The sequence below is a fragment of the Malaclemys terrapin genome, chromosome 5 (assembly GCF_027887155.1).
Source record: "Malaclemys terrapin pileata isolate rMalTer1 chromosome 5, rMalTer1.hap1, whole genome shotgun sequence".
In the NCBI taxonomy this organism is placed as follows: domain Eukaryota; kingdom Metazoa; phylum Chordata; order Testudines; family Emydidae; genus Malaclemys; species Malaclemys terrapin.
Window position 1 is genome coordinate 23,052,840 of NC_071509.1, and position 27,026 is coordinate 23,079,865.

At 41.1% G+C, this 27,026-nt stretch overlaps 1 protein-coding gene across 1 annotated transcript; it reads right to left on the minus strand.

Annotated features, from left to right (window-relative positions):
- TRMT44 (tRNA methyltransferase 44 homolog) lies at window positions 1-26,872 on the minus strand. Its single transcript, XM_054029403.1, has 11 exons — window positions 26,545-26,872; window positions 21,918-22,035; window positions 19,364-19,583; window positions 18,273-18,341; window positions 14,504-14,611; window positions 12,717-12,788; window positions 9,243-9,349; window positions 8,401-8,584; window positions 7,481-7,886; window positions 6,272-6,388; window positions 1-607 (listed from the first exon to the last, which is right to left on the minus strand). Exons 1-11 carry the CDS (start codon window positions 26,870-26,872, stop codon window positions 378-380), a joined length of 1,959 nt encoding a protein of 652 aa, XP_053885378.1. The 3' UTR covers window positions 1-377.
- Between the last annotated feature and the right edge of the window lie 154 nt (window positions 26,873-27,026).

A 27,026-nucleotide genomic window follows, 5' to 3' on the forward strand; every position in this document is an offset into this window, starting at 1 on the left:
TGAGATTTCAAAAGTTGGTTTTACTTTTCTGTTTGAACAAAACATAATATCCATTGAGCAGTTAGACCACAACTGTTTTTAAAATGTAAAATCCTATACTTTAAGGATGTTACCAAAAATAAAATAAAAAAATAAATCATGGACATTTTCATCTGGATTTCAACATTTTCAAAGTTGTCCATAAAAATCTCTAAAAAAGGGGAAAAAAAATCACTTAAAATTAGAAAAGGACTTCTTAGAAACTGGATAAATACAATGAACACATAAATAAAGAGAGACTTAATCTTATACATTCTTCATGCATTCAGCAGTTCATTAAATTAAATCAGAAATCCACTTATTTGTACTGTTTAAGAGTAACCAACAGTACTTTATTACTATGGGTGCTTTTTCTTTTTCATAATCTGAGACTGCCTCAGCTCCTCAGTCCCATGGGCATATGGACAAGATTCAGAAGTCAGAGAACAGCCATCAGGATGGTGGATGAAAAACCAGCAGAGACGTGTTTTAAAAGCTTCAGCAGAAAATCTTCGTTTTACTTCTGGCTTGGTTCGCTTTGAGGGTTTCTCTTCTCTCCAGTCACGAATATGAACTCTTCCATTTAGAACTGAGGGTTTAAAAAAAAAAAAAAGCAAGCATACAAGTCATTACTAGAAATTATGGGGTCATCTGTGAATACAAATATGTACTATAAATGGGCTAACCAGGCAAAATCAAAGTGCACTGTATAGGTCAGGGGTTGGCAACCTTTCAGAAGTGGTGTGCTGAGTCTTCATGTATTCACTCTGATTTAAGGTTTTGTGTGCCAGTAATACATTTTAACGTTTAGAAAATCTTTCTATAAGTCTATAATACATAACTAAACTATTGTTGTATATAAAGTAAATAAGGTTTTTTAAATGTTTAAGAAGCTTAATTTAAAATTAAATTAAAATGCAGAGCCCCCCCAGACCAGTGGCCAGGACCCAGGCAGTGTGAGTGCCAATGAAAATCAGCTCGCGTGCCGCCTTCGGCACATATGCCATAGGTTGCCTACCCCTGGTATAGGTACTTGTATAGGAGTAGAAATAAATGCATAACAAATTGAGAGTGTATATTAAATCTTCTTTGGAGACTATATATTCCCACTTATAAGGGATGTCATTATTATACAGCAAAAACAACAAGGAGTCCTTGTGGCACCTTAAAGACTAACAAATTTATTTGGGCATAAGCTTTTGTGGGCTAATGAATGAATGAATAAATAATGAAACCTACATCTGATGAAGTGGGTTTTAGCCCACGAAAGCTTATGCCCAAATAAATTTGTTAGTCTCTAAGGTGCCACAAGTACTCCTTGTTCTTTTTGCTGATACAAACTAACACGGCTTCGACTCTGAAACCTGTCATTGTTATATAGGACAGTTTTAGGGCACTTTATGCAGTCTGTGCTGAGCTGACTCGTTTGTAGACGGTGGTTAGGATTAGGATCTAAACTATCCTACAGGGTATAGCAAGTAAATATTTATATAAATAATAAAACGCTGTGTGTAGAAATACAGAGGTACCCCTCGAAGAGATGCAGATACTGGAAAGTAACATCCCTCTCTTTAAATGGCATATATAATACATAAATGTTGGGAAAGCCCAACTCAAACAAGAGGTGGAGTTAGCCCTGTAATGAAAAGTCTTGGCTTTAAACACTGGACACCTATTTATAAAAGGAAAACAACTTTGTTTATTCATAGGGCAATTTTCAAACAAATAGGTTAACCTTTTGGGGCCTGATTCAAAGTCCACTGTCATCAGTGGAAAGACTCCAATTGACTTCACTGAGTTTTGGATCAAGGCTGCTATAGAGAAGGAAGTGTCCGTTGAATAAAGGAGAAAACTAGAAATGAGGAGTTAATTCTTCCACCACCCTCCCTTAATACCATGTAAGTTCAGGGAAGTCATTTAACATCTTTTTAATTTAATTTTGATTTTTATAAATAAATCATACAAAAGCATGTGCAGGTGTGTGACGTTTAAATAAATACAATACTATCAACTTCAGAACAAGGGAATGCAAATATATAGAGCCCTGTGTGGGTACAAAATTTGTATCTGCATCTGATCCGCGATCCACAAACACGGTCTGCAGATATCTGCGGACATCCACAGATTTGCAGGGCTCTACAAATATTACTAATCTATTGCTTTATGGGCTAAGCATCATTTAAATTTCTGTGCCCCAGTTCAACCATCTACCTGCAAAGTCTGTCACGTATCCACCTCACCAGGGTATCACAGGAAGGGTTTCTACCGTGTTTTAAGATCCCCAAGTAAAAAGGTGCTATAGCACATACAGTGAGTATAAGTAATATAGAGAAACCTGGTATTTGCAAGTAATCCTCTTTACTAATGCCTTACCCCAAACGTTTTTCTGCAGCTTAAACCTCCTTTTTGCCAGGACCTAACACTATAGATTGTAATCCTGCACATGTTCTCTCTTTCTTTTCATACTGCATTATTCCACCTTTTAAAAATGAATTAGCAATAAAAAGCAGGGTGTTCTTTCTCAGATCTGTAAATGTAGGGTTACCATACGTCCGGATTTTCCCGGACATGTCCGGCTTTTGGGGGCTCAAATCCCCGTCCGGGGGGAAATCCCCAAAAGCCGGGCATGTCCGGGAAAATCGGGAGGCTCGGCCGGGGCCTCTTTGTGCGGGGCCGGGGGCATGGTGCCGGGCCGGGAGCCGGGCCCGCGGGGCCGGGCCGGGCCCGCGGGGCGGGGAGCCGGGCCGGGGGGCTGGGGGCCGGGCCCGTGGGGCTGGGAGCCGGGCCGGGCCCGCGGGTCGGGGAGCCGGGCCGGGATCGGGGAGCCGGGGCTGGGGGGCTGGGAGCCGGGCCGGGCCCGCGGGTCGGGGAGCCGGGCCGGGATCGGGGGGCCGGGCCCGCGGGGCGGGGAGCCGGGCCGGGGTCGGGGGGCCGGGCCGGGCCCGCGGGGCGGGGAGCCGGGCCGGGGGGCTGGGGGCCGGGGGGTGCGCCGGGCCGCCGGGGGTGGTCGGCCGGGGCCAGCACCCCAGGGCCCGAGCCGACCCAGGCTGGAGCCGCCGGGGGAGCCAGCCTGGGCTGAGCTGGGCTGGGCCGCGCCTCCTGCCCCCCACACCCCCCCTTACCTGCTTCAGGCTTCCCGCGAATTAAATGTTCGCGGGAAGCAGGCGGAGACTTTGGGAGGGGGCGGGGTTGGGGCGGGGGCGGGGCTGGGGGCGTGGGCGGGGCCCCGGGAGTGTCCTCCATTAGGAGGGACAAAATATGGTAACCCTATGTAAATGAGAATCTTCAGCAATGAGAATGGTGCACCAAAGCACGCTACAGTTAAGAGATTTAGAGCCTGATCCTCCAATTTGATCATCTGAGTATATCTTTGTGTCTGCATGGAGCTCCACTGAAATTAATGGAGTTTTGCATCAGGCACAAAGGGCCTTGGTCATATCCACTAGCACAGGGATTCTCAAACTTCATTGCACCATGACCCCCTTCCGACAACAAAAATGACTCCAGGAGGGGGGACCAAAGCCTGAGCCCCACAGCCCTCAGGGGGAGGGAGGAGAGGGGCAGGGGCAAAGCCAAAGCCCAGGGCTTCAGCCCAAGGCAGGGGGCCTGTAACCTGAACCCCGATGCCCACAGCTGAAGCCCTTGGGCAGCTTTGGCCCCGGGTGGTGGGATTCGGGCTTCAGCTTCAGAACCCACGTTTGAGAACCGCTCAGGGCAGGATCAGGGCCAGAAACTGTACATACACATCTGTGACTATATACTGAATTTTATATGTATAAGGGAAAAAAAAGTATAGAAAGCAGGGTAATACACAAGAGAGGAAGAAGAAAAGAGAGGAAGGAAGGAAGAGGAGATAAACAAGAAAGGAAGAAGAAGAAAACAGGGTAGAAGGAAGAGGAGATAAACAACCATTGGCAAATTTCCAGGCGCTATTGCCTTTATGCCATTTAGCCCATGTAATTAGGGACTGCTCCTGTACCTTTTTGGCCTTGTGATAAGCTAATATATATGAATGCATTTTATCCCAGTTCTTGAAAGTGAAATCAGTTTAATGTTACTCTCTCTCTCTCTCTCAAACCTCAAAGAGAATTGAACAGAGGGATGTCAGTATGTAAGATCAGGTTCAATTATTCCAAGATGTTAGTCCTAAACTGGACCAAATATGTGACTATAAAATGCCAGCACAGATTTGTAATTTTAAGCTCCTGGCTACTTATTCTTTTTGCATCTCTGCCATTTTGGATCTTCTTTGTCAGAAAGAAGAAAGTGAGCCACCAGATGTCCCTAACAATCACTCAGTCTTGCGTCACAAACTCTGTGAATGCTGTTTCAAGCAATGTTGCTAATGGCCTTGATTGTGCACTAGCATTGGGAGCGGCATGAAGGACACTTTGTCCCAGAACACACCAGTACAAAAGGAGAGAGCACCCACATCCCCTTCCCATGGTGCGGTGCAGCATGCTCCCAGTCCCACTTATTCCACGGGCCCCATATCCAAATCTCCTCTCCTCAAGTAGCATAAAGACAGCCCCCAAGGAGCTTGGCATAAGGCAAACAGGAGAACTCACCTCCTGCTGGGAGTCCCAAATCCTGTCCCACCTTGCTTCGTAGTGGAACTTCACTAGTTTCACCACAAGATGATCATCCCCAGAAAGGGCAGAATTAACCCGCAGGACAAGTGTGAACTGCCTCTTCTCAGTGGGTGTTAACTCTGACCCATCTCCGACCTTGTCAACACCAGCACTTTTCCCAATGATGGTACAAAGTTCCACTGGTGGTAGCAACAGAGGGCACACATGTTTGTAACCTCTGTGGCATCTAACCCTTTCCAGGGCTAAGACTAATACCATAGAAAGTCCTCGTGTAGATGTAACATTGTCTGGGCTTTCATATTATTCCTCCGGACTGCTACAGTCTGGAACTACCAGGAAGCTTCTATCTACTTCCTCTCAATAAAACAAGAAGAATACACATTTTCTGGCAACCTACCAGTTAATCCACTGGTACCTGGTGACACTCTGGACCAGGGGTAGGCAACCTATGGCACGTGTGCCAAAGACGGCACGCGAGCTGATTTTCAGTGGCACTCACACTGCCTGGGTCCTGGCCACCAGTCTGGGGGGCTCTGCATTTTAATTTAATTTTAAATGAAGCTTCTTAAACATTTTAAAAACCTTATTTACTTTACATACAACAATAGTTTAGTTATATATTATAGATTTAGAGAAAGAGACCACCTAAAAATGTTAAAATGTATTACTGGCACGTGAAACCTTAAATTAGAGTGAATAAATGAAGACTCGGCACACCACTTCTGAAAGGTTGCCGACCCCTGCTCTGGACAATTGTCATGGGCTAGTTGACTCCCATATTTCTGCTAACATGGGACTATTGGATCCAAGAACTGAAAACTCTTTATAAAGTAACTTTATACAAACCTATGCACCAACGTTTGAAAGTGCTGGTTTTGAGTATTATTCAGCAGCTAGGCATCAATGCCACAAAAATCCTATAATGACAGCAGCAAAAATAAAACCGAAGAAAATCAACAGAACATTAAAAAAAAAATATTTTGTTGTTAGCTTCCTATTCTGCCAGGCTATTGCAGCCTGTATAAATCTGTCCAGCCTCATATAATTAGAGGCTCTAGTCTAGACCAGTTGTCTTTTGTGTTGGCATTTTTCTCTGTAGTGCTTGTTAAGTCCAGACTAAGTCTTAATGAGATGCTCCAGAAGACTTTCTTAATCTTCACTTGACTTCCTTCAACACTGTCACCACTGTGTGTGGGAGGGATGGGGGGGGAGGGAGTTTTCTTCAATCTAGTCCAAGTGTGGCATCCTGATGAGAATTCCTGCTACAGTAACACGTGAATAAGGGGGAAAAGGTCTGTATAGGGAAGCATGCCAGATGCACAGCTCATCCACTACCAGCTGACTGATTAGCAAGGCATCAATATCATTCTGCCCTGCCTGTCAAAGGAAAGATCTACAAATGGATCTGGGAATTAGTCCTGCTTTGAGCAGGGGGTTGGACTAGATGACCTCTTGAGGTCCCTTCCAACCCTGATATTCTATGATTCTATGAAATGACGTTTTAGGAAATACAATAGGAGTAAATATAAGGAAAATTCTGCTCATTTAGGAAGTGTACTCAGTATTTTGAAGATCTAATCCAGTAATCTTTCAATTAGATGTAAGTCAAGTTAGAAAAATATAAACAAGAGATGATCAATGAAAATCTCTCTATTCTTTACCTTCAAACACCTGATGATTGTTCCTGAGCAATGTCTGGAGGCCTCCATATTCATTCTTTAATCTCTTTAAAGTCTCTTTGTCTAAATGTTCTGCTACTTCCCTCAAGGAAAGACTTTCTGCAGCGAACAATAATATAGCCATTAAAAAAGGAATGTCAGCTCACCAGACCAGCATAATTACAAGCAGAATCGACACACTGCAGCATGGTATCTCAGCACTGCAGTTAGAGGAAGCTACAGGATATTTTTGGAGTTCTTTTGTATGGTTTCTCTCCAGAGTAGCAGAAATGTTTTGCTGGTTGATCCATTATAACCACCAGGGTCATTTCAGCAGTATACCACCTAGCCAGCCAGTTAGTTCCCCTTTTGTAATTGTGCATTTGATTTTTCCTTCTTAAGTGTAGTACTGTATTGAATTGCATCTTGTTGATTTCAGACCAATTCTCCAATGTGTCAAAGTGGTTTTGAATTCTAATCCTGTCATCACAAGGGCTAACCTCTCCCACCTTGGTTTCATCCACAAATTTTATAAGCACTCTCCCCAGTATCCAAGTCATTAATGAAAATATTGAATAGTACCAGACCCAGGACAAACCCTGCAGGACCCCACTAGATACATTTCCCCCAGTTTGACAGTGAACCATTGATAATTAGTCTTTGAGTAGAGTTTTTCAACCACTTTTGCACCCACTTTATAGTGATTTAATCTCACATTTCCCTAGTTTGTGTATGAGAATGTCATGCGGAACTGTTTTAAAAAAACATTACTAAAATCAAGAAATAGATATAAGCATTTGCAGACAGGCTTTCAAAAAGTAGCCTTAAAATTGTCAACAATGAAATGTAAATTGAGTTAGTCTATATTTTTACTTTTAAAAAACTATCACCCAGTATTTAAATGTGAAAAAAAGGATCTAGCAAATGATAAAAGAATAGAGTATGAATAGATATTATAAAAATCGAAATGGTATGGCATCTAAGGAGGTTAGCAGAGAAATTTTTGCAAATGACTTTGCAACTAATTAAGATTAGTGTACCAATTAGAGGGATTATGGCAGTAAAGAGTTTCCTAAGAATATTCTGTATATTTGCCATAGGAAATAGCATTACAGTACTTTTCATGGTATGTACTGGCAGTGGCAAAACTGTAAATTTGAATAGCAAGCATTATTGTATGAAATGTACATTACATGTTAAGAACAATCTTACCTCCTTTATTCCAGGTGTTCAAATGTACATCAAGTGTATGTTCCCATGGTTTCTCTTGGGTTGCATTTAACAGTAAACTTGCCACGGTCAAAACCACAACATCTACAAAATCCCGAGGGAGAGCAGCACAGTTCCTGACTTGTTCTACTTTTTCTCTGGGTTGAAATCCAGACCACCAGACCCTGTCACCATCTGTCTTGGTCTCATTTGCAGCACACTCCAACTCTACTGCTTGGTCAATGACACAGTTTACAACATGGTGGCTGTCACACTGATTAGATCCAACTGTTTTGTCTGATGTGACCCTAGTGCAGGACTGACGGTTGTTAATATACTGTGTTCTCTGTTTATCGATTCGATCTTCTTGCAGAGGTGGATATGTTCTGGACTTCCCAATGAGGCATACCTATATTAGCAAAAATAAATAAAATTACTATTTATACTGCACCAAAAGTGTTCTTGATGCTTTATAGGATCTTTACAGTCCCTACCCAAAAGACCATTTGCAGGATCAGTACTACAAATGGGTCCCTACTTTAAGGCTCTTACAATGTGAATTTTATGGGATGCAGCAAGGGACAAACAACCTAAATGCTATGGGACAAACAAAGGCAGTAGGAGACTATATGGGAAAAGCAGATATACAATAAGATTTTCATTCCACTAATATGAATATGATTATGTAGCACTATAAAATGATACAGCCCCTTTTGCTTCCTTTAGGCCCCTTTTTGTGATGCTAAGTGGGACGTGACAGACCATGCAGGAGACAGATGAATGATTTTAGCCTTTGTATGGAAAATATTGTCTGCAATTATGTACTAATCTGTTGTGGCCTGCCTCTCCAGTACAAGCATAATGAACAAACATACATGTGTTATAAATAGCTGGCAGCATTTTAAAATGTCATTAGAAATTACCCTTTTTGTTGAGGGAATTCTAAGGCAATCTTCTTCCACACTGAAGCCACATTCCAGTCCTACTTCTGTAACAAAATCAAGATATTCTCTGTACTGTGTCTTCTGGCTTTGCCTTCGGTTATATTTTCCATGGAAATCAAAGAAGCAACAAGGCAGTACAAAGTAGCAACAAGAATAGGAAGACCTGCAAGAAGGATTATTGTTTACTGAATAATAGTTATAGAAAGCTAATTTTATTAAGTGGCTGTATGAAACAGTCAATACCGCTTCAGATACAAGCAATAAACATCATTTTAATGGAGTGACAGAGCTTCTAGGTCAAGCAGTATAACTATGTTCTTCCTTCAGTGCTCCTCTGAGTGAAATAGTCACTGGTTATTTTGAGTGTTTGCTCTAGAGATTTATCATCCCAGTTTAATTTAATACCAAAGGACCAAGGCAGGACCAGGGCTTGCAAACTCTTGCTGCTGGATGTAGTGAGTGGGACAGTTCAAGGAAAGTAAGCACTAGACTTGATAGTAAGTGCTTACAGGATTAGGACTTAAATCTAAGAATAAAATCTAGTTAGATTTCCTGTGCCACAAAAACTGGAGAGATGCTATGTTATTGCAGCTTTCTGTGATGGAGAAATGACACAGAAACCCAATTCTCAGGCTTCCTAATGGGTTATCTACAGAGATAAGTGTTTTGTGAGTAGCAATCGCTCTGTTAAACACCAATCCCACCCAGTCCTGCAATGAGATCACAGATCACCACATCCTTTTATGAACACTGGAAGCAAAAGTATACAGTTCTCCCAGTGCATGCATATAATAGAGATTAGCAGAAACTTTTTTCCATACCTAGCTGCAATTACAGGTATCCATGGCGTTAGCTCATCTGAATGGTTTCCTATTAGCCAGTCAACATTTGGAAAGAGATAACTGTCATCTGGTCTAATTGCACATTCCTTAAAAAAATAAAATACATTTCGTTCCCAAATTTTTTAGAATTATTGTATTTGACACATTGAGGGCAGCAGTATAAACCCTAAAATAGATTTGAGGGGAACAGCAACAGCGAATGTGAACTGCCAACTTTTTTCTGATCTGAACCAAAAGCAAATACTTTTGCTATGCAATGATGTCTTATTGGTGCAAAGCATAAATAAGGCAATAGTAGAAACACATAAAACAAGTCAGATGTAAAGCTAGACAGAGAGGAGGCCATAAAAACAACAAAAACATGCATAAACAGAAATATAAAATTAAATACATTTGATTGTATCCCTCTCCCACCACTCTTCTTGTGCCACTTGTCCTCTTAGACCACAATCTTGCAATCTGCTTGGGCAGACTCCTGTGGCCACAGAGAGCCCCAGTGACTTCAATTTGCAGGATCCAGGCCTTAGATCAGCATATGATTCATCAGAATTCAGCTTCTCTAGTCTGCTTCCCATCCCCAGGTCCACCTCAAATGAAATCCCATTTTTCCCCTCTACACCCCTTCTGCTCCTCTCTTCCCCCATGGCTACTCACCCTGATGTCATCTGTGTACACCCTCTCACACCTCTACACAACCACTATTCTTTTCCCCTTCAACTTATCACGGAGCTGCCCCCTGGCACACACTAAGTCAGGGGTTGCTAGGATGTGCGTGGGAGCTGGGGACAAGGATTTTGAGGAGGGGGAGAGGAGAGCTTTAATTAGGGAGAGTTGGGCTGTGTGAGCACTCAGCATGTCTGCACTGAGGTATCAGCACCTGACACCTTTCTTTCATGCTACTGCCATTGAGAATGTGCAATAACTAATGTTGGAGACACTCCATAAGGTATCCTGAACAAGAGCAGGAACTGCTATTGGTTTAATTTAAAAATTCAAGAGTGGCCAATATCCAAGATGCTGTCAGCACATGTGAGAGAGAGAAAATTGGAGTTTGTGGCTATTTCACGAGAGGAATCCAAAGACCAGGGAGGAAGAGAGCTACATTTTAAAAAGGAGGCATTTTAAAAAATGTTTCTTCATAAAAGTTAGTAGATTTTTTCCTCAAAATTTCCATGGAAAAATTAACAGTCCTCTGAAGAGTTACTGGGCCAGAGATGGAAACTGAACACAGAATTTTAATACGTCTTTAAATGAAAATCTCTATACAACCTTAACTCTGGAATCACTATCAATGCCTTCATTACATGCATGCACGCTGTATGTAAATTTACACACATGCTGCATACACACACACGGTCCTGAAAATGCGTCATGTAAGCTCATCCAAATATACTAAACCAAAATGTTTGGTAAATGCCTTTATGTTCTGATAAACAAATTACCACCCACACTCTATTTTAATTTTGATTGTTCATTTTTGAAACAGTCTGGATTAGCAGTGCTGTATTCTGCATTTAAATAATTATCCATAATCAGATTTGTATTCATCACGTCTGACAGCAGATTGGTGCTGCGATACTCCACCTGTCACACGCATGAATAATTTTAGTATTGGCACTGCATGCCACAGATTGCAATTCTCATACTACAAGTTGTGCTTTCAAAAAAAATCAAGCTAAATTAAATAACTTCTGAGGGTAACACAAAGGTGCTATGAACAGGTGGTTTCTTCTTTTACAAACCCTGTAATTTAAAATTCCCTTAGCCACAAATGCATGTGATGAAATAAGGTTACGCAATCTTCTCCTCCACCAAACAGCTTTTAGAAGGCATTTATTTCAAATGTTTATATATAATTCCCATAGCTGATGATCATATTTGTAACCGTTTTATGTTCATTTAACCAAGACTATAACATAATTGCTTGCACATTTAAAAAAAAACCCTACAAGACTAATAAATTAAAGGGCAAAAGGAAAAGATACTTTTCCTTCTTGTCCCTTCACTATACAATTAAGGGTCCAATGCTGCAAAGCACCGTGAGTGCTCTCAGCTCCTAAAAACGCTCAGGAGAGTTCAGGGTGCTCAGCACTGCACAAGATGGTGCCCTTGTGGCCTGATCCTGAGCCCAAAAAAGTGAATGGGAAAAACTTCCAATGACTTCCATGGGGCAGGGCCTAAATGAATTAATATGTAACAGGAGAGAATAGAACATGACTAATTAGTTCAGAAGTGACTAGATGTAGTATATGGGAGTTGAAATAGTACATTGTCTTGTGCTGTAGACTTTTTACTTCCAAACCCTTGGCTTAAATTCTGGCTCTGGACTGCATGGTCCGATAGTCACATTCAGTCTCTATTTGTCCACACTTGAGAGCCACTAAACAGTTTGATACAACTGTCCGTCTCTGTACTCGAGGATGGGGACTGGAAAAGCAGGGATGATGCATGCCGGCACCGAAGTGAATTAGCACTTTGATCTTCCATGACTTGTATAAACTCTGCTGGCCTGACTGAAGCCAATATCAACCCTTGGCATTGAAATTCCTGTTTTTTTAAACTGTGTGGGGAAAAGTTATACTGAACTATTGACATATGTTAATTAACAGCCTCAACTAGAACACAACTATATAGGGAGTTGTTTTTTTGTTTTGTTTTTGTTTTTTTTAAGGCAGCTGAATCTGGGGAAACCTTAGAGATCTTTTGAGAGAGTGGAAACAGGGAAAGTCAATTTCAGGAGTTTAGTGAAAAGAAAACAAGGAAACTTAGGAACAAGGCAACTATCAATCAATGTGAAGATTTGATACACAGAGGACTATGCACAGTTGGATTGAAAGTGAATGTTCCTGTGTTCTAGTTGTTTCTGTTCTCATAAAAATGCTAATGTGGAATTTGAAAGATAATCCCTCTTTCAGACCCATTTTCCTGTCCAGTTTGCTGCAGGCTATTATTGTGATGGCTTATTACAAAATAAGCATAGCAGGTGATTGTTCCTTTTAAGACTGAACAATAATGCTGCTCCAAAAGAGGATTGTGGCTGGAATCATTTCCAGAGTGATTCTATTATGAACGTCTCAAGAATAAGCCAAAAGCTTTTGAACTTCGATTTCCTTGAGGATAGCGCTATGTGGTGTTGCTGCGCCACCACTATATAAGCTCTGATCTTTCAAGATCAAAGATTGTATTTATTTTGTGTGTGGGGTGGGGAAGTTACCTATGCTGGTTCTTATAACTGACCACTGGGGGGAAATTGAGCATATGCATGGATACAATATGAAACAACCATCCTAACCCCAAACTTCCTTGCCAACAACCTACAAACTGACTATGTTGAACCATCACACTGCAGCTGACAGAACAGTACTCATATATTCATGCCAAATTAAATAATTTGAAGCAATGAATGATGAATAAATAAAAATAAAGTTACTGTAGGTCGGATTTTTACAATACCTCTAAATGTGTTTGTGGTCCATACATGTCCCATATTTTTCTTCTTCTGACATCAATTCCCCTACCTGGGTACTGAAATATTTGGATTAATAATTGGTTAAAAAATAAAACATAATACCTTGTATTTATAAGTCTTTCATCTCAAAACTTCATACACCCTTACCAAATCAAGATACAAACTAAATACAGGGATAACTTGATCCACACTGACATGCAGCCACCTCTGTGAAACACAGCAGCACTGCGCAACCGATGGGGTTAGAACCGGAATATCATGTCAAATGGAAAGAGCAGGGGAAACGTAGGTAGTCTGAATATAATTACCCAATTTGGAACTGGACCTGGACATGATGGTTGATGCCTGTTTGGGAAATGCCCTGGTTCTCTGTCTGAGCATAAATAGTCAGAATTTTGGATAGCCATCTCATCTCTGACTCATCCATTGAATCATTCCCAAACACCACTTCCTACAGCACAAAACTGTTCCTTTGCCATCCAAGTACTGACTCTGACCAAACTTGTTTAGCATGTATCTGACAAGATCTCACCATGAGGTGCTATGGCTGCATGCTAAGCTAAGAAACAAGGAATAAATTACCAACTTGACTTTTAGTTTGAGAGTCCCATGTTACACCGATCAATGAAATAAACATTTCCATGAAATTTAAAAACGTTTTTCATGAAATGCCTAAAGTCCTATAAATATTTTTTTAATAACCATTAACTTCCTTTTCAAATATTTCTTAAAAACTATGAAGAAAATGTGCTGAGATGAAACAGCCAGACACTAAAATTCATGGGATTTTGTTGTATCACATAGAACTGTTCTTTAAAATTTTTGTCTGCATCAAACATTTCTGATAAAAATCAGCCTCGAGGACCTACACTTTGTTATGCTCCATGCACACAAGCACCATGTACTGGCAGTCTTTTTCACAATTATATGACCATTTGTCGTGATACGGAAAAATATCTTGTAGCTTTGCGGAATTGGAGGACTTTGGCTTCAATACTAACTTCTCTTCCTCTGAGATACAAATTACAGAAGCAAAATTAAATCCAGAGCATAGGTTCTCTGGCTCATTTAATCTTCTGACTACCAGTAAATGTCAGCTGTTATATACTTCCTTCTGGGTTAAATGGCAGGGTAACAAGGCCACCTGCCAAGGAAATCAGCTTAATCACTACTGTTAAGGGAACCAGGGCTAGTTAGTTTTCTTTCCAAGGATCAAGTTGGTGTGGAGAGCTGTCACTCCAGAAGTGTTCCCCATGAATCCAAAAAGGCAGTACAGGCAACAACTAAACCCACAAACTGTGCCATAAAGTACAGTCTCCGATACGTTTAGTACACACTATATTACCTAGTTTCCTTTTTTGATGCAGTCAAACAAACTCCATTTTAAAGCCCCGGCCCACTGTGGCTTTGATGATTAACAGATTACAAAAAAGATTTCATTTCAGGACCCTGAAGTTTTTGTTGATTTTAAGTTATTTCCCATCTTTCTATACCCATAGCATGGTTAGGCTGCATAATTAAATTTTTTTTTTTCTTTTCTTCTACATTAGACTTGAGCAGGAAACAAGTTCATTTAACGGAGAACCACTTATACTAACAAAAAGCTTCTAATCATTTCTTTTTTTTTTCCCCTGATAATTTCAGAGATTCAAACCCTTGCTTTAGTGACATTAATGAAGTGCATTCCAGCTATCAAACATGCCAGATAAAGGAAAAGAGAATCAGAATAATAAACACCTCCACTTTTGTTTGAAAAAATGATTATTTTTACCCCTTCATTGCTCAGAATATGAACCAGCAGACCATTTCCGCATCCTAGATCTACAAAAGACTGTTTCTTAGACAACCCTTTTTCTGCTCTCTCTTCTTCCCAAAGGATCTAAGCAAAGACAAAAATTAAAACAAATTTTAATCTCTCAGAGCATTTTCTCAATGACTAAAGTATTTGTGGCCCATTCCTGCAACTCTTATTCACATGAGTAGAGATATGGACTTCAATGGATCTTCTCCTGTGAGTAAGAACTACTCACATGAATAAGGGTTTGCAAGTGGGAGCGCATAATACATTTTCAAGAAAAAAAGTTTAAATGGGAGGTTGCATAAGCTAACAATAAAAGTTAATGGCCAGGTGCACTGACGGAGAGGAAGAATGGTTTTAAGTGATTAAGGCACTAGCGCTAGGAGATCTGGGTTTAATGCCCTGCTCTTCCACTGACTTCCTGTGTAACGTTGGACAAGTCACTTAGTGCTTCAGTTCCCCATCTGTAAAATGTAGCTACCTCACAGGGCTGTTGTGAGCATAAATAACATTAAAGAGCATGAGGCGCTGAGATACTATGGCAAGGGGGCCCATTCTTCTTCGTGGAAGGTGATCTTGTAGCCTGCAACAACATCGATGGTGTGATGGCAGCCCTCAACATTATTCACGATCCAGATGAGTGGAGACTGTTCATTGATTCATCGAAGACGAGTCTTAAAGCTGTTTTACTGCATAATGGCAGTGTTTTGCCATCAATTCCAGTTGGTCATGCAGTCCATATGAAGGAAACCTATGACAACATGAAACAAGTTTTGAGGTGCATAAATTATGACCAACATCAGTGGCAGCTTTGTGGCAATTTGAAGGTTGCTGCTCGCTTGCTTGGTCTGCAGACTGGATACACAAAGTACTGCTGTTTTCTCTGCGAATGGGATAATCGTGGAAGAGATTCCCACTACATCAAGAAAGACTGGCCACTCCGACAGTCATTGGAGTCTGGGAGGAAAAGTGTTCAGCATCCACCACTTGTTGAATCAAGGAAGATTTTGTTACCACCCTTACACATCACTGGGTCTGATGAAGAACTTTGTCAAGGCCATTGACAAAACACAAGCAGCTTTCAAGTACCTCCGTGGAAAATTTCCAAGGTTAAGTGAAGCTAAGATAAAGGAAGGTGTCTTTGTTGGTCCTCAGATTCGTGAACTTCTTCGAGATGATGCATTTGGCCATGCACTGCGTGGCAAGGAAAAGACGGCATGGAAAGCCTTCCAGTTAGTGGCAATACATTTTCTCAGAAACAACAAGGCAGACGACTACAGGTTGTTGGTGGAAAACCTTCTCAAGGCATACAGAAGCCTTGGTTGCAACATGTCTCTAAAGATACATTTTTTGCACTCTCATTTAGATTTTTTTCCACCGAACTGCGGAGCAGTGAGTGACGAGCACCGCGAGCGATTTCACCAGGACACTGCAACAATGGAGAAACGCTATCAGGGCAAATGGAGCCCATCAATGCTTGCAGACTATTGCTGGACAGTGACAAGAGATGCTCCATTTAATGAATACAAGAGACAAGCCAAAAAGCGCCGAGTAGACACTGAATAGGACTAAACTATGTACATAATAGTTTTTGCCTTTTGTTTCATAATAAATTGTATGTATATAACCCTTTTGCTGATTTTTAAAGTGTTACATAAACAGGACAGGTGAAATATTATCATGTAAAGCAACCATAAACATATTAAAAGACCTAGGTTTACAATTTATGATTAAAACTCTACTATCTACACAATATACATAGACATAAAATGTAAAAACTTAAATATCTTAGAAACAGTAGCCAATCAGTTGTTTTAATTGTCATATTTGAATCCAGCACATCAAAATATATAATAAATAGCACATTTTATCTCTGAAGCAGACGACTTCTCAAAAATTGTAGACCAGTGTAATATTTTATTTTACAGATGAAGAAGTTGAATCACAGAGGTTATGACTGAGATTTTCAGAGCAGTCTAGGGCATTTAGACTTCCTCAGAAAATGTTAAAAATGCCTCAGTGACTTAGGAGCCTAAGTAATTTAAGGACAGATTTTCAAAGGTATTTAGGTGCTTAAAGATCCAGAGAAATCCATGTAGGCGCCAATTTGCATTTTTAGATGCCTAAATACCTTTGAAAATGTGGCCCTGAATTTCTTTTTCTTATACTGGCACTAGAAAAGGTTCATAGAAGGGCAACTAAAATGATTAGGGGTTTGGAACGGGTCCCATATGAGGAGAGATTAAAGAGGCTGGGACTTTTTCAGCTTGGAAAAGAGGAGACTAAGGGGGGATATGATAGAGATATATAAAATTATTACTGGTGTGAAGAAAGTAAATTTGAAAGTGTTGTTTTTTCATTGTCATAACACAAGAACTAGGGGTCACCATATGAAATGAATAGGCAGCAGGTTTAAAACGAATGGAAGTATTTCTTCACACAACCTGTGGAACTCTTTAGCCGTTTCATACCCCTAATAATTTTTGTTGCCCTTTTCTGAACCTTTTCTAATTCCAATATATTTCTTTTTTGAGATGGGGCGACCACATCTGCATGCAGTATTCAAGATGTGGGCATACCATGGATTTATATAGCGGCAATATGATATTTTCTTATTAGCTATTCCTTTCTTAACGATTCCCAACATTCTGTTTGCTTTTTTGACTGCCACTGCACATTGAGTGGATATTTTCAGAGAACTATCCAAAATGACTCCAAGATCTCTTTTTTGAGTGGTAACAGATAATTTAGACCATCATTTTATATGTATAGATAGGATTATGTTTTCCAATGTGCATTACTTTGCATTTATCAATGCTGAATTTCATCTGGCATTTTGTTGCCCAGTTGCCCAGTTTTGAGAGATCCTTTTATAGCTCTTCGCAGTCTGCCTGGGACTTAACTATCTTGAGTAGTTTTGTATCATATCATCTGCAAATTTTGCCACCTTACTGTTTACCCCCTTTTCCAGATCATTTATGAATATGTTGAATAGGACGGTCCCAGTACAGACCCCTGGGGGACACGACTATTTACCTCTCCATTCTGAAAACTGACCATTTATTCCTACCGTTTGATTCCTATCTTTTAACCAGTTACCAATCCAGGAGAGGACCTTCCCTCTTATCCCATGACAGTTTACTTTGCTTAAGAGACTTTGGTGAGGGACCTTGTTAAAAGCTTTCTGAAAATCTCAGTACACTATATCCACTGGATCCCCCTTGTCCACATGCTTGTTGACCTCCTAAAAAAAAATCTAGTAGATTGGTGAAGCATGATTTCCCTTTACAAACCATCTTGACTCTTCCCCAACAAATTATGTTCAAGTAGGTGTCTGACAATTTTGTTCTTTACTATAGTTTCAACCAGTTTGCTTGGTACTGACATCAGACTTACCAGCCTGTAATTGCCGGGATCACCTCTGGAGCCATTTTTAAAAATTGGCATCACATTAGCTATCTTCCAGGTACAGAAGCTGATTTAAATGATAGTAGTTCTGCAATTTCACATTTGAGTTCCTTCAGAAGTCTCATCTGGTCCTGGTGACTTATTACTATTTAGTTTATCAATTTGTTCCTAAACTTCCTCTAACGACACCTCAATCTGCGACAGTTCCTCAGATTTGTCACCTAAAAAGAATGGCTCAGGTTTGGGAATTTTCCTCACATCCTCAGCCATGAAGACTGATGCAAATAATTCATTTAGTTTCTCTGCAATGGCCTTAGGCTGAGCAGTCACTTACCAGCAGATAAGTAGCAATGGCAACATCTTCATATACAAATTTTTCAGGATCTGTTACTTCAGGCCACACCTTCAGATAAACAGAGGTAAAATTACCAAATTGCTTTGTCATTTTAACTGCATCTCTTTAAAGAACATGCTCAACTAGATTGGCTTTGATAGGTTGAAGATGGGGTGACTATCTCTGAACATTACGGAATTCTAACCTTCCCATTAATTGGAAAAAAAAAAAAAAAAAAACTTACTCCATGATAAGCAATATGAGACTGCATACATTTTTGAGAGTCACACAATAAACTAACTGGTGTACGCACACTAGGACAGAGAACATCTGCAGTCAGTCAGTCAAGGTAAGTTTCGGGACCAGTTATGGTTGTATATGTGCAAATCACACTGAACAAATCCCACCACATGTTCTCTAGTACATTGCAGGTGCACTGGTCTGCTTATTATGTCTCAGGAAAGTTCACATCCATTGGTATGGCTATGTCTCACATTGGAAAGATTATTATTTGTATTACAGCAGTGCCTATCAATGTTCCCTCTAATTTTTTACATCCATGTGCAGAATTAATTTTGTTAGGTGCACCAATATAGAGGTGGTTATTCACGTAGCTGAAGTTGCGTATCTTAGTTCGAACTGGGGGGGTTAATGTGGACCAGCCCTTAGAGCCAGGTTGTCAGAGGTATTTAAGCACCTAAGGCAACAATGACTTTCAGTGAGATTTAGACTCCTACGTGCGTAATTCACTTTTGAAAAACTGGACATAGGCTCCTAAGTCAGTCAGCCTTGCTTTTGAAAATGTCATCGGAAGCACATCAAGGCTGTGCACCTCAGATACTATCGTGCTCGTCATTTTCTCCTAGTTACAAATTACAAGTGCAGATTTCAATTTGACTCATAACCACCACCAACACTATGAAATAACGTTGAACTCTCTTCACATACACAGGGAACTTTAAAATCAAGAACAAATTTTAATTTAATGATTTTCAAATAGATTTCTCCTCTTTTAACTAAGACCACAGTCTCACTAGGAAGCAGAAAACACTATGAGAGAATGGGAGTCTAGATTTTATCGCCACACTTACCTTTACCATTTCTTTGTATTTTTTTTTTAGCTCTTGATAAACCCTGCTGTATTTAGCCACAGAAATGAGTGAGAGTGTACTTTTAAACTCATTCTGCTTTTCCTCAGTGGACCATTTAGCCAGTTTGGACAATAGTTCATTTCCAAGCCACGTTCTTTTGGGGTATACTATTCCATCTGCGACCCAGTTTTCTGGAGATGAAGTTAAAATAGACACAGACCTTTAAAAATATAAGAAATATGAATAAATACAGTGTATGTCAATGATTAAACTAAAGGCTCATTCAAGAGAAAAAAACAGCAGAAGCCACTTTAAACACAAGCTTTATTACATTTATCTTTTGCATACATCATAGGGCAGGATTTTCAAAAGCATTCAGCATTGGCCTAACTGCTCCCATTGTAGTTAGTGGCTCCCAATGCTGAGTGCTTTTGAAAATCCCACTCTGTGTATTGAAGAAAGGAATTGACATACCAGGAAAGTTCAAAAGAATTGATATTTATAGCTTGGCTATCTGGAGACTAGGACACCAATCCTGAAAACACTTAAGTACATACATAACTTTGCTCACTTCAATTGCCCCATTGGCTTCAAGAGGACTATTCATGTGCATCATGTTAATCACATAACTGTTTGTGGGGTTGGGGCCTATGCAGGAGATTTGATAACATTACAAAATTATGTGAAGGGTATAAAGATCCAAGAGGAAAATGAGATATTCAGGGAGGTCCAGGGGATAGAACAAGAAACAACTAGGTAATACATGAAAACAACAGAAAACAGAATGAGTAAAAGAGAAAACATCTTAGCAATGAATTCTGTTCAGCAGTAGAAGAACCTCCCAGATGATGTGGTAGAATTCCCATTGTTTAAGGCATTGGTTCCCAAACTGGGGGGCGTGCCCACCTGGGAGGGAGTGAAGAAATTCCAAGGGGGGCACGAGGCTGCCCGGCCCTTGAGCTCCCGGCCGCGGAAGCTAGCCCCTGGCCCCTCCACTCCTGTCCCCCATCCCCCACAGCCACGCTGCCGCGCAGGCAGCGCAGCTTGCCCCTGCCCACATCCCAGGCTTTCCAATAACCCTGTCCTGCCGCTCTGAGTGGCCTGGTAAGGAGGCGAGGAGCGGGGAGGTTGGATAAGGGGCAGGAGGTCCCGGGGGGCAGTCAGGAGACAGGGAGTGGTTGGATGGGGCGGTGGTTCTGGGGGGGCAGTCAGGAGATGGGGCGGGGGGGGGGGGGGTTGGATAGCCATGGGAGTCCTGTCAGGGGGTAGGGGTGTGGATAGGGGTTGGGGCGTGGATAGGGGTTGGGGCAGTCAGGAGACAGGGTGCAGGGGAGGTTGGATAGGGGGTGGGGTTCTGGGGGGCACGGGGGGTCCCGGGAGGGGGCGGTCAGGGGACAAGGAGCAGGGGGGGTTGGATAGAGAGTGGGGTTCCAGGGGGGCGGTTAGGGACAGGGGGTCCCGGGAGGGGGCGGTCAGGGGACAAGGATCAGGGAGGGTTGGATGATGGTAAAGGAGAGGTGGGGGATTGTGAGGGTTTCTCGAAAATTAAAAAGGGGGAGTGATGCTGAAAAGTTTGGGAACCACTGGTTTAAGGCATTTAAAGCTAAACCAGACGTTACACATGGCTGTACTGTATGTAACACTGCAGCATTGGCCGAGGGGTAGACTAAGGACATGACACTGCAAGACGGCTCAGCTCTCTGGCCCTGATCCAGCAAAGCACTTAAACACATGCTTAACTTTAAGCATGTGAGTAGTCAATGGGACTACTTACACATTTAAATGCAAAGCGGCTTTGTGGCATCAGGACTAGAGTGCTCAGCACCTTGCAAGACTGTGCCTTGGGTGATCAATCAGGCATTCCCCAAGTTTAATTTTCACGATTTTAGAATACCATGTCCCAACTTGGAGAAATCTCCAACTTTGACCCTGATACTGCACACACACAAGTGCTTAACTTTATGCTGTGTAGACTTCAGAAGTGACTCTGTGACCAGATTATAAACATTTTTAAGGAAGTCAGATGGCACGATTCATAATCCTATCCATGCAAAACTGGAACAGGCTTAGTTGTACAGATACAAATTTGAGATTTTTCAATTAACTGATAAACATTTAATATCTAGCAATTATAAAAAGAAAGCAGAATTGATTAAATGAAAAGGTTACTTTTCTATTACGGCAGGATGAGACCGTGATCCACAGTATGATTCACTCAATAAGGATCTGAGGGATTGATCCTTCCCCCATTAAAGTCAATGTGAAATTCCCATTGCCTTCAAAGGAGCAGGATCAAGCCCTAGCTAAGAAGAATGCACTCAGTTCAGGTCTCTGAGAACAGTGAGCTAACAATTTTAGATCAAGTGAATGGATTCAGGTGTGCACATACTGCCATAGGACGATCATATCTTAAATAAGGAGCAGGGGACTCTTCATCACATAAATCGGGCCCTATATAACACAAATCAAACCATCCAGACACATTATAGAAGAGGATGGTGTCATCTTAGGCCAGTGCAGAGGTTTGCTTCCCCTCTCTCTCCCCAACACTCACCATTCATCATCTTTAGTGTGTGTAAGTCGAATTTGATAAATGTTGCACTTCTTAATCTGATATTTTCCTTCATCATTTTCCTCCAATGGCAGAAAGGTCACAGTCCCATTAAAGGTATCTGAAAAGATTTGTAAACTGTGGAATATTATTGGCTCAAACTATTATGTTGTTTAGAAACTTGGGTAATTCTAAGCCACGCAAAATAAGAAGCCAGTATTTTGCTGCTTATGCCATAGCACAACTTAGAGAAGCAAGCTGTATTTAAATGCAGAGATAGGAACCTAATGCTCCCTAATGCTCAGGAGAGGTGTAGTGTAAGAAACAGCTCTGCCATCTAAAACTACTGATTCTTTATACAGTTTGCAATACTGTGCATATTATTGCAAGATATTTTACAGCATTTCTAAGGCCCTGATCCTGCAGAGACTTACATGTGTGCTTAACTCTAAAACATGTTCGTTGATTTCTAAGGGACCATGTGGTGTAATAAATATATGGCCAGATATCTATTACTGAAAGTCATGTACCACCATAACATTGCTACTCACTGTCTCTTTAAAATTGGAAGCCTGGAAAGTAAATTCCAAATTAACGGAGATACAACTACCCAGGGCGGCACATAGCTGTTGTAATGCAAAAGAGCAGGAAGATACCTATCAACAATTTTGTGAACTAACCTGTTCAAAACTGTAAAAAATACTACTATTATATTTCAACTGTAGTAATATCCAGATCCCCCAATTGGGCTAGGTGCTATACAAACACATAAAGACAAGGCCCTGCCCCAAAGGGAACCCATTCGATCTCCGAGCTGGCCTTGTGCAGGGTTTCAGCTGAAGTTTTGTTTGCAGGACTATGGAGCAAGGCAAGGGTTAAAGTAAGAGGGAAGGACCAAAATCAGAGAGGAGTACTCTCTTCTCCCCAACTTCAGTGAGCAATGCTCCCCCACACTCCCGCTCCCCTCGGTTAGAGCAGTGAGAGCTCTACCCTCTCATTTCAATCTACTTTTTAGCCTCTGACCTAATGCCGTGATCTTACAAATACTGACATCTGACCAGTCCTATTGGCTCCAATACTCTTATTGAGTACCCACATGAGCAAACTTATGTATGTGCCAAGTGTCTGAAGGATATGGGTCTAAGAAAACAAGTGGCATTAAATGGAGGCGGAAGGATAGATATCACATATAATTTTATATATAACTTGTTGTTTGTTTTTTGTGATCATAAAACATTAATGTAAAAGCCAGCTATTCCCATCTTCCCCTCGAATACCATCTCCAACAGCACCAGTCATACATTTCAGGTGCAGGAGCCTTGTTTGGTTTTTGGTAAGTTAGCATTTCTTCTTTCACTCAAAAAATAACTTCCTTCTGACGAAGTGCAGTACGATGGGCTGCTGTATTCTGCATCTGTAGCAATCACAACTGCCTCCTTGTGTTTAACTGCAAGCAGCGATCTTTGGGATTCTTTGCAAGGTAAGTAGTCAAAACCTCACCAGTAAAATGAATCAGCGGCAGCAGCTGTACTTGGGATAGATACTCAGCTCAGTGTCCAAAAAAAGCTCTGAAAGGCACAATGCAGCACTTGGACACTTAATTACACACACAGCACTGAGGAAGCATAACCGCACAGCTCCCAAACTGTACTTTCTGTGGGCGACGCTGGACAAAACTTTCACACACCATTTTTCCTTGTTAATGCAAGAATGGGAGATGTCAAATAATCTGGCCATTGATTGAAATCTTGTTAACATATACTGTACAAGGCTAGCTTTAATTAATTTTCCTTTTTTTGTAGTCAAATCGCATGTCCTAGTGTTCTTAAACCTCACTCCTTGCGCTTAACACAACCTTCTGAGTACAAGCAGACAGCACACAAATAGCCAGACGACACTTCTGGATGACTTCGGCTAGCAGAAAGCAAGTTCCTTAGTGTTATTTTCTAAATCAAAAGGAAACTGAATAAAATCCAACCACCATTTTACCGGTCCAATGACATTTATAATCTTGATGTCAGTTAGAATACGGTCCCAAAACAGAGTCAATGGAGCTATGCTGACTTACACCAGCTACGGATCGGGCCCTGAAATGCCTGCACCATCTAGCTATCAAGTCTCATTTTCTAAAATGAATCATGTGCATACCATGGTTAACTCCTACAGAACTTAAAACAGTATTTCATTTAAACTTCCTATCAAGGAAAAACAAAGAGGAGGGAAGCAGACCATAAATATAGCATGATATAAACTAGTCCTCACATGCTATTGATTTTACCTCCCACATCTTCAATAAATCCATATGGCCTCCTATAAAATAACCCTAAATTGCTTAATATGTTCCATATGGCATTGCTATAAAAGAATTATAACTGCTGTTATTGGTCTACATTGGCATTATTAATTTATAAAAGGTAACCACAAGAGTATCCTGTAGCAAACATTTTGCGGTTTAATTTCTCCAATACCCTTCAGATGGCAGAAATACAAAATAAGTCAATGTTTGCTTGTCCTTTTCTATTTATTTTCATCAAAGCATGCATTCCAACACAACAACACAGTCACAGGGCACCAAATAGGCAGTCAGGGCCTACGCTTACATTCCTTAGGCAATCAAAATTCCCACTGATTTCAACAGCAGTTCTGTGCGAGCAAGGAATGAGGATCAGGAAAAGGGTGTGACTAGTGTGGACACATTTAGATAGCACTGCACTTTTGTACAGCACTGGATTTGGTAAGCATGACCTTAATAAACTTAATCCATCTTTACCCAGTTCCCTGTCTGATGTGAGGCTATATAAGCCCATTCTAACCTGAATGTTCCAAAATCATTTTATTTTTTGTAACATGTCTACCAAGCTATTCCATATGGGTGGAATCCCCTGGGAGGAGTTTTAAAACAACAGACACAGGGCTGTTGACTAATAAATACACGAGATAAGTGATTTTTCCTTCCATTCTCAAAAAATTATTCAGAAGTACAATACACACTGTAAATGGTTTCAGAAAAGGTATTGAGTAAGAATTCCAAGACATTTGAGTATTTCAAGGTAGCTATCAGTGTTGGTGCCTTAGATCAGTTACTTTACTCGCTTTTGGATTTAGGTTCCTTCCCAAGGACCAGTAATAGAATTCAATCCACACCCTGTATATTTTTTCAATGGGATTCACACAGGTGTAAAGATCCACTCTGAATGGATACATTGCAGGATTAGGGTCATAAAAAGTAAGATTGTCTGTGAATAGAACATATTACTATATGTGTCTGTTCAGGAAAGCTTAAAATTCCATGCCAGGTAGGGTTGCCAATTTTGGTTGGACGTATTTCTGGAGGTTTCATCATATGACAATCTTTCAAGATTAATCTTTAATTCCTGGAGACTCCTGGACAATCCTGGAGGATTGGCAACCCTAAATGCCAGGATTATTAAACAACACGGTTAGTCTGAAAGAGACAGAGAGACCCAAGTTGCTTTGAAAATCTTACAAGCCACGTCAGATTCTACTGCTGCAGATGTCCTTTTTAAGTTCTGTACTTTCAAAGGCTATTGTCAAGCTTTGTAAATCTACAATTACACCTACACTGCCAGCTGTGTTTTTGTTTGGCCTATTTCTGTAGAAGCTCCAATTAGTGTCCCCCCCCGCCATACTTCTACTTTCTTCTTAAAATAGATGAGCATTATTTCAATATCCTCCTTGTTCATAAGGATGGAACAGACAAGCAAAATTTAGCAATAGTATAAAGCATGAGGCTGTGAAGAAATCTAGTAGAAGTTGCAATTTTCTCAGTGCTTCATTTTGGGTGATAATAGGTTTTTCAAGATTAGAAGAGCAGCTGAAAAAATATGGTATTTTATAAGGGTGGGTTCTAGTTTGGGGCTGTTGGTGTCCTTTAAAAAAGCACTTGGATCCAATATCATGGTAATAAACATACCAAACTGAATAATAAATATTTAGGGTGGAATTTTCAAAATCTCCTATTGACTTCCCATGTGAATTGGGTGCCTGCCTCTGTTAAGTGTTTTTGAAAATCCCATCCTTAGCACTTACATAGTGCTTTACTATACTTAAGTAGGTTGAAGGATGTATTCGTTTGATTCACAAAGGCCTATTGCTGGTCAATATTTTGAAAGTAGTATTTCAATGGAAGATATCGGAGGTATTCTTATTGTAGGTGCTACCTTATTCACTCCCATAAGAAATGTGAGATTATGAGGAAAGAAAATTAACATTGGGAAGGCGCACTGGAAAGGAAAAACGGTGTCATTGCAATGAAACTAGGCAACCCCGCAGCCCATTTATCTAAAAGCTTGATGTTCACATTTCAAAGTCAAATTCTCCTACTGCCCTCCCCCCAAAAAGGTAAGTGTCTGAAGTATTTTACTTATATGTTTAAAGACAAAACAGTCAGACACACTCCGCTAGTACCCGTGGGAAATAACTTTCACTACAAAGTACCAGATACTGTTGACCTTAGTACCATCACAGGAATTTCCAGAGTTGCTTAATTCCTTTGCTAACATCCCCTCTTGCTATGGGTCCAGGAGGCAGCTGCCATTTGCACATATGAAAGCCCAGCTAGTTTCCACGACTCTGACTCTGTTGTCATTCATCCCCTTTGTTAAGTTACCTTTTATGACCATTTCTTTTCTCGGTGCAGTGGAGCAATGGTGAAGGTGACTTTTAGGGAACAGAGTTCTGAGGACCGCATCGAGGCCGAGAGCATCTGTCTCAGGCTGGTTTTCTTTCCCAAGTTCTTTAATGAAGGCTGGCATTTCACAATCCTCCCGAGCAATCATGCCAGAGAAATCACTCCAGAGAGCTTCCAGCATTGTGGGGGGAGGGATAACTCCATCCCCAGCAGTCACTTGCCTCTCCTCCTCCCTGCCCTGCCCCCAGTCCCCAGCTATTCCCCTCTCCTCCTCTGCCCCTGTCCCCTTCCCCCCATCCCCAGTCATCCCCCTCCCCTCCTCTGCCCCTGTCCCCCTCTCCCCATCCCCAGTCATCCCCCTCCCCTCCTCTGCCCCCTTTCCCCCATCCCCAGTCATCCACCTCCCCTCCTCTGCCCCCTTTCCCACATCCCCAGTCATCCCCCTCCCCTCCTCTGCCCCT

Excerpts from the sequence above, each read along its gene's own strand:
- TRMT44 (XM_054029403.1), bottom strand. The coding sequence starts at position 26,872 with ATGACTGGGGATGGGGGGAAGGGGACAGGGGCAGAGGAGGAGAGGGGA. Across the intron at positions 8,585-9,242 it reads ATACCTGTAATTGCAGCTAG|GTCTTCCTATTCTTGTTGCT; the intron begins GTATGGAAAAAA and ends TCCTTCTTGCAG. Across the intron at positions 608-6,271 it reads CAATCATCAGGTGTTTGAAG|TTCTAAATGGAAGAGTTCAT; the intron begins GTAAAGAATAGA and ends TTAAACCCTCAG.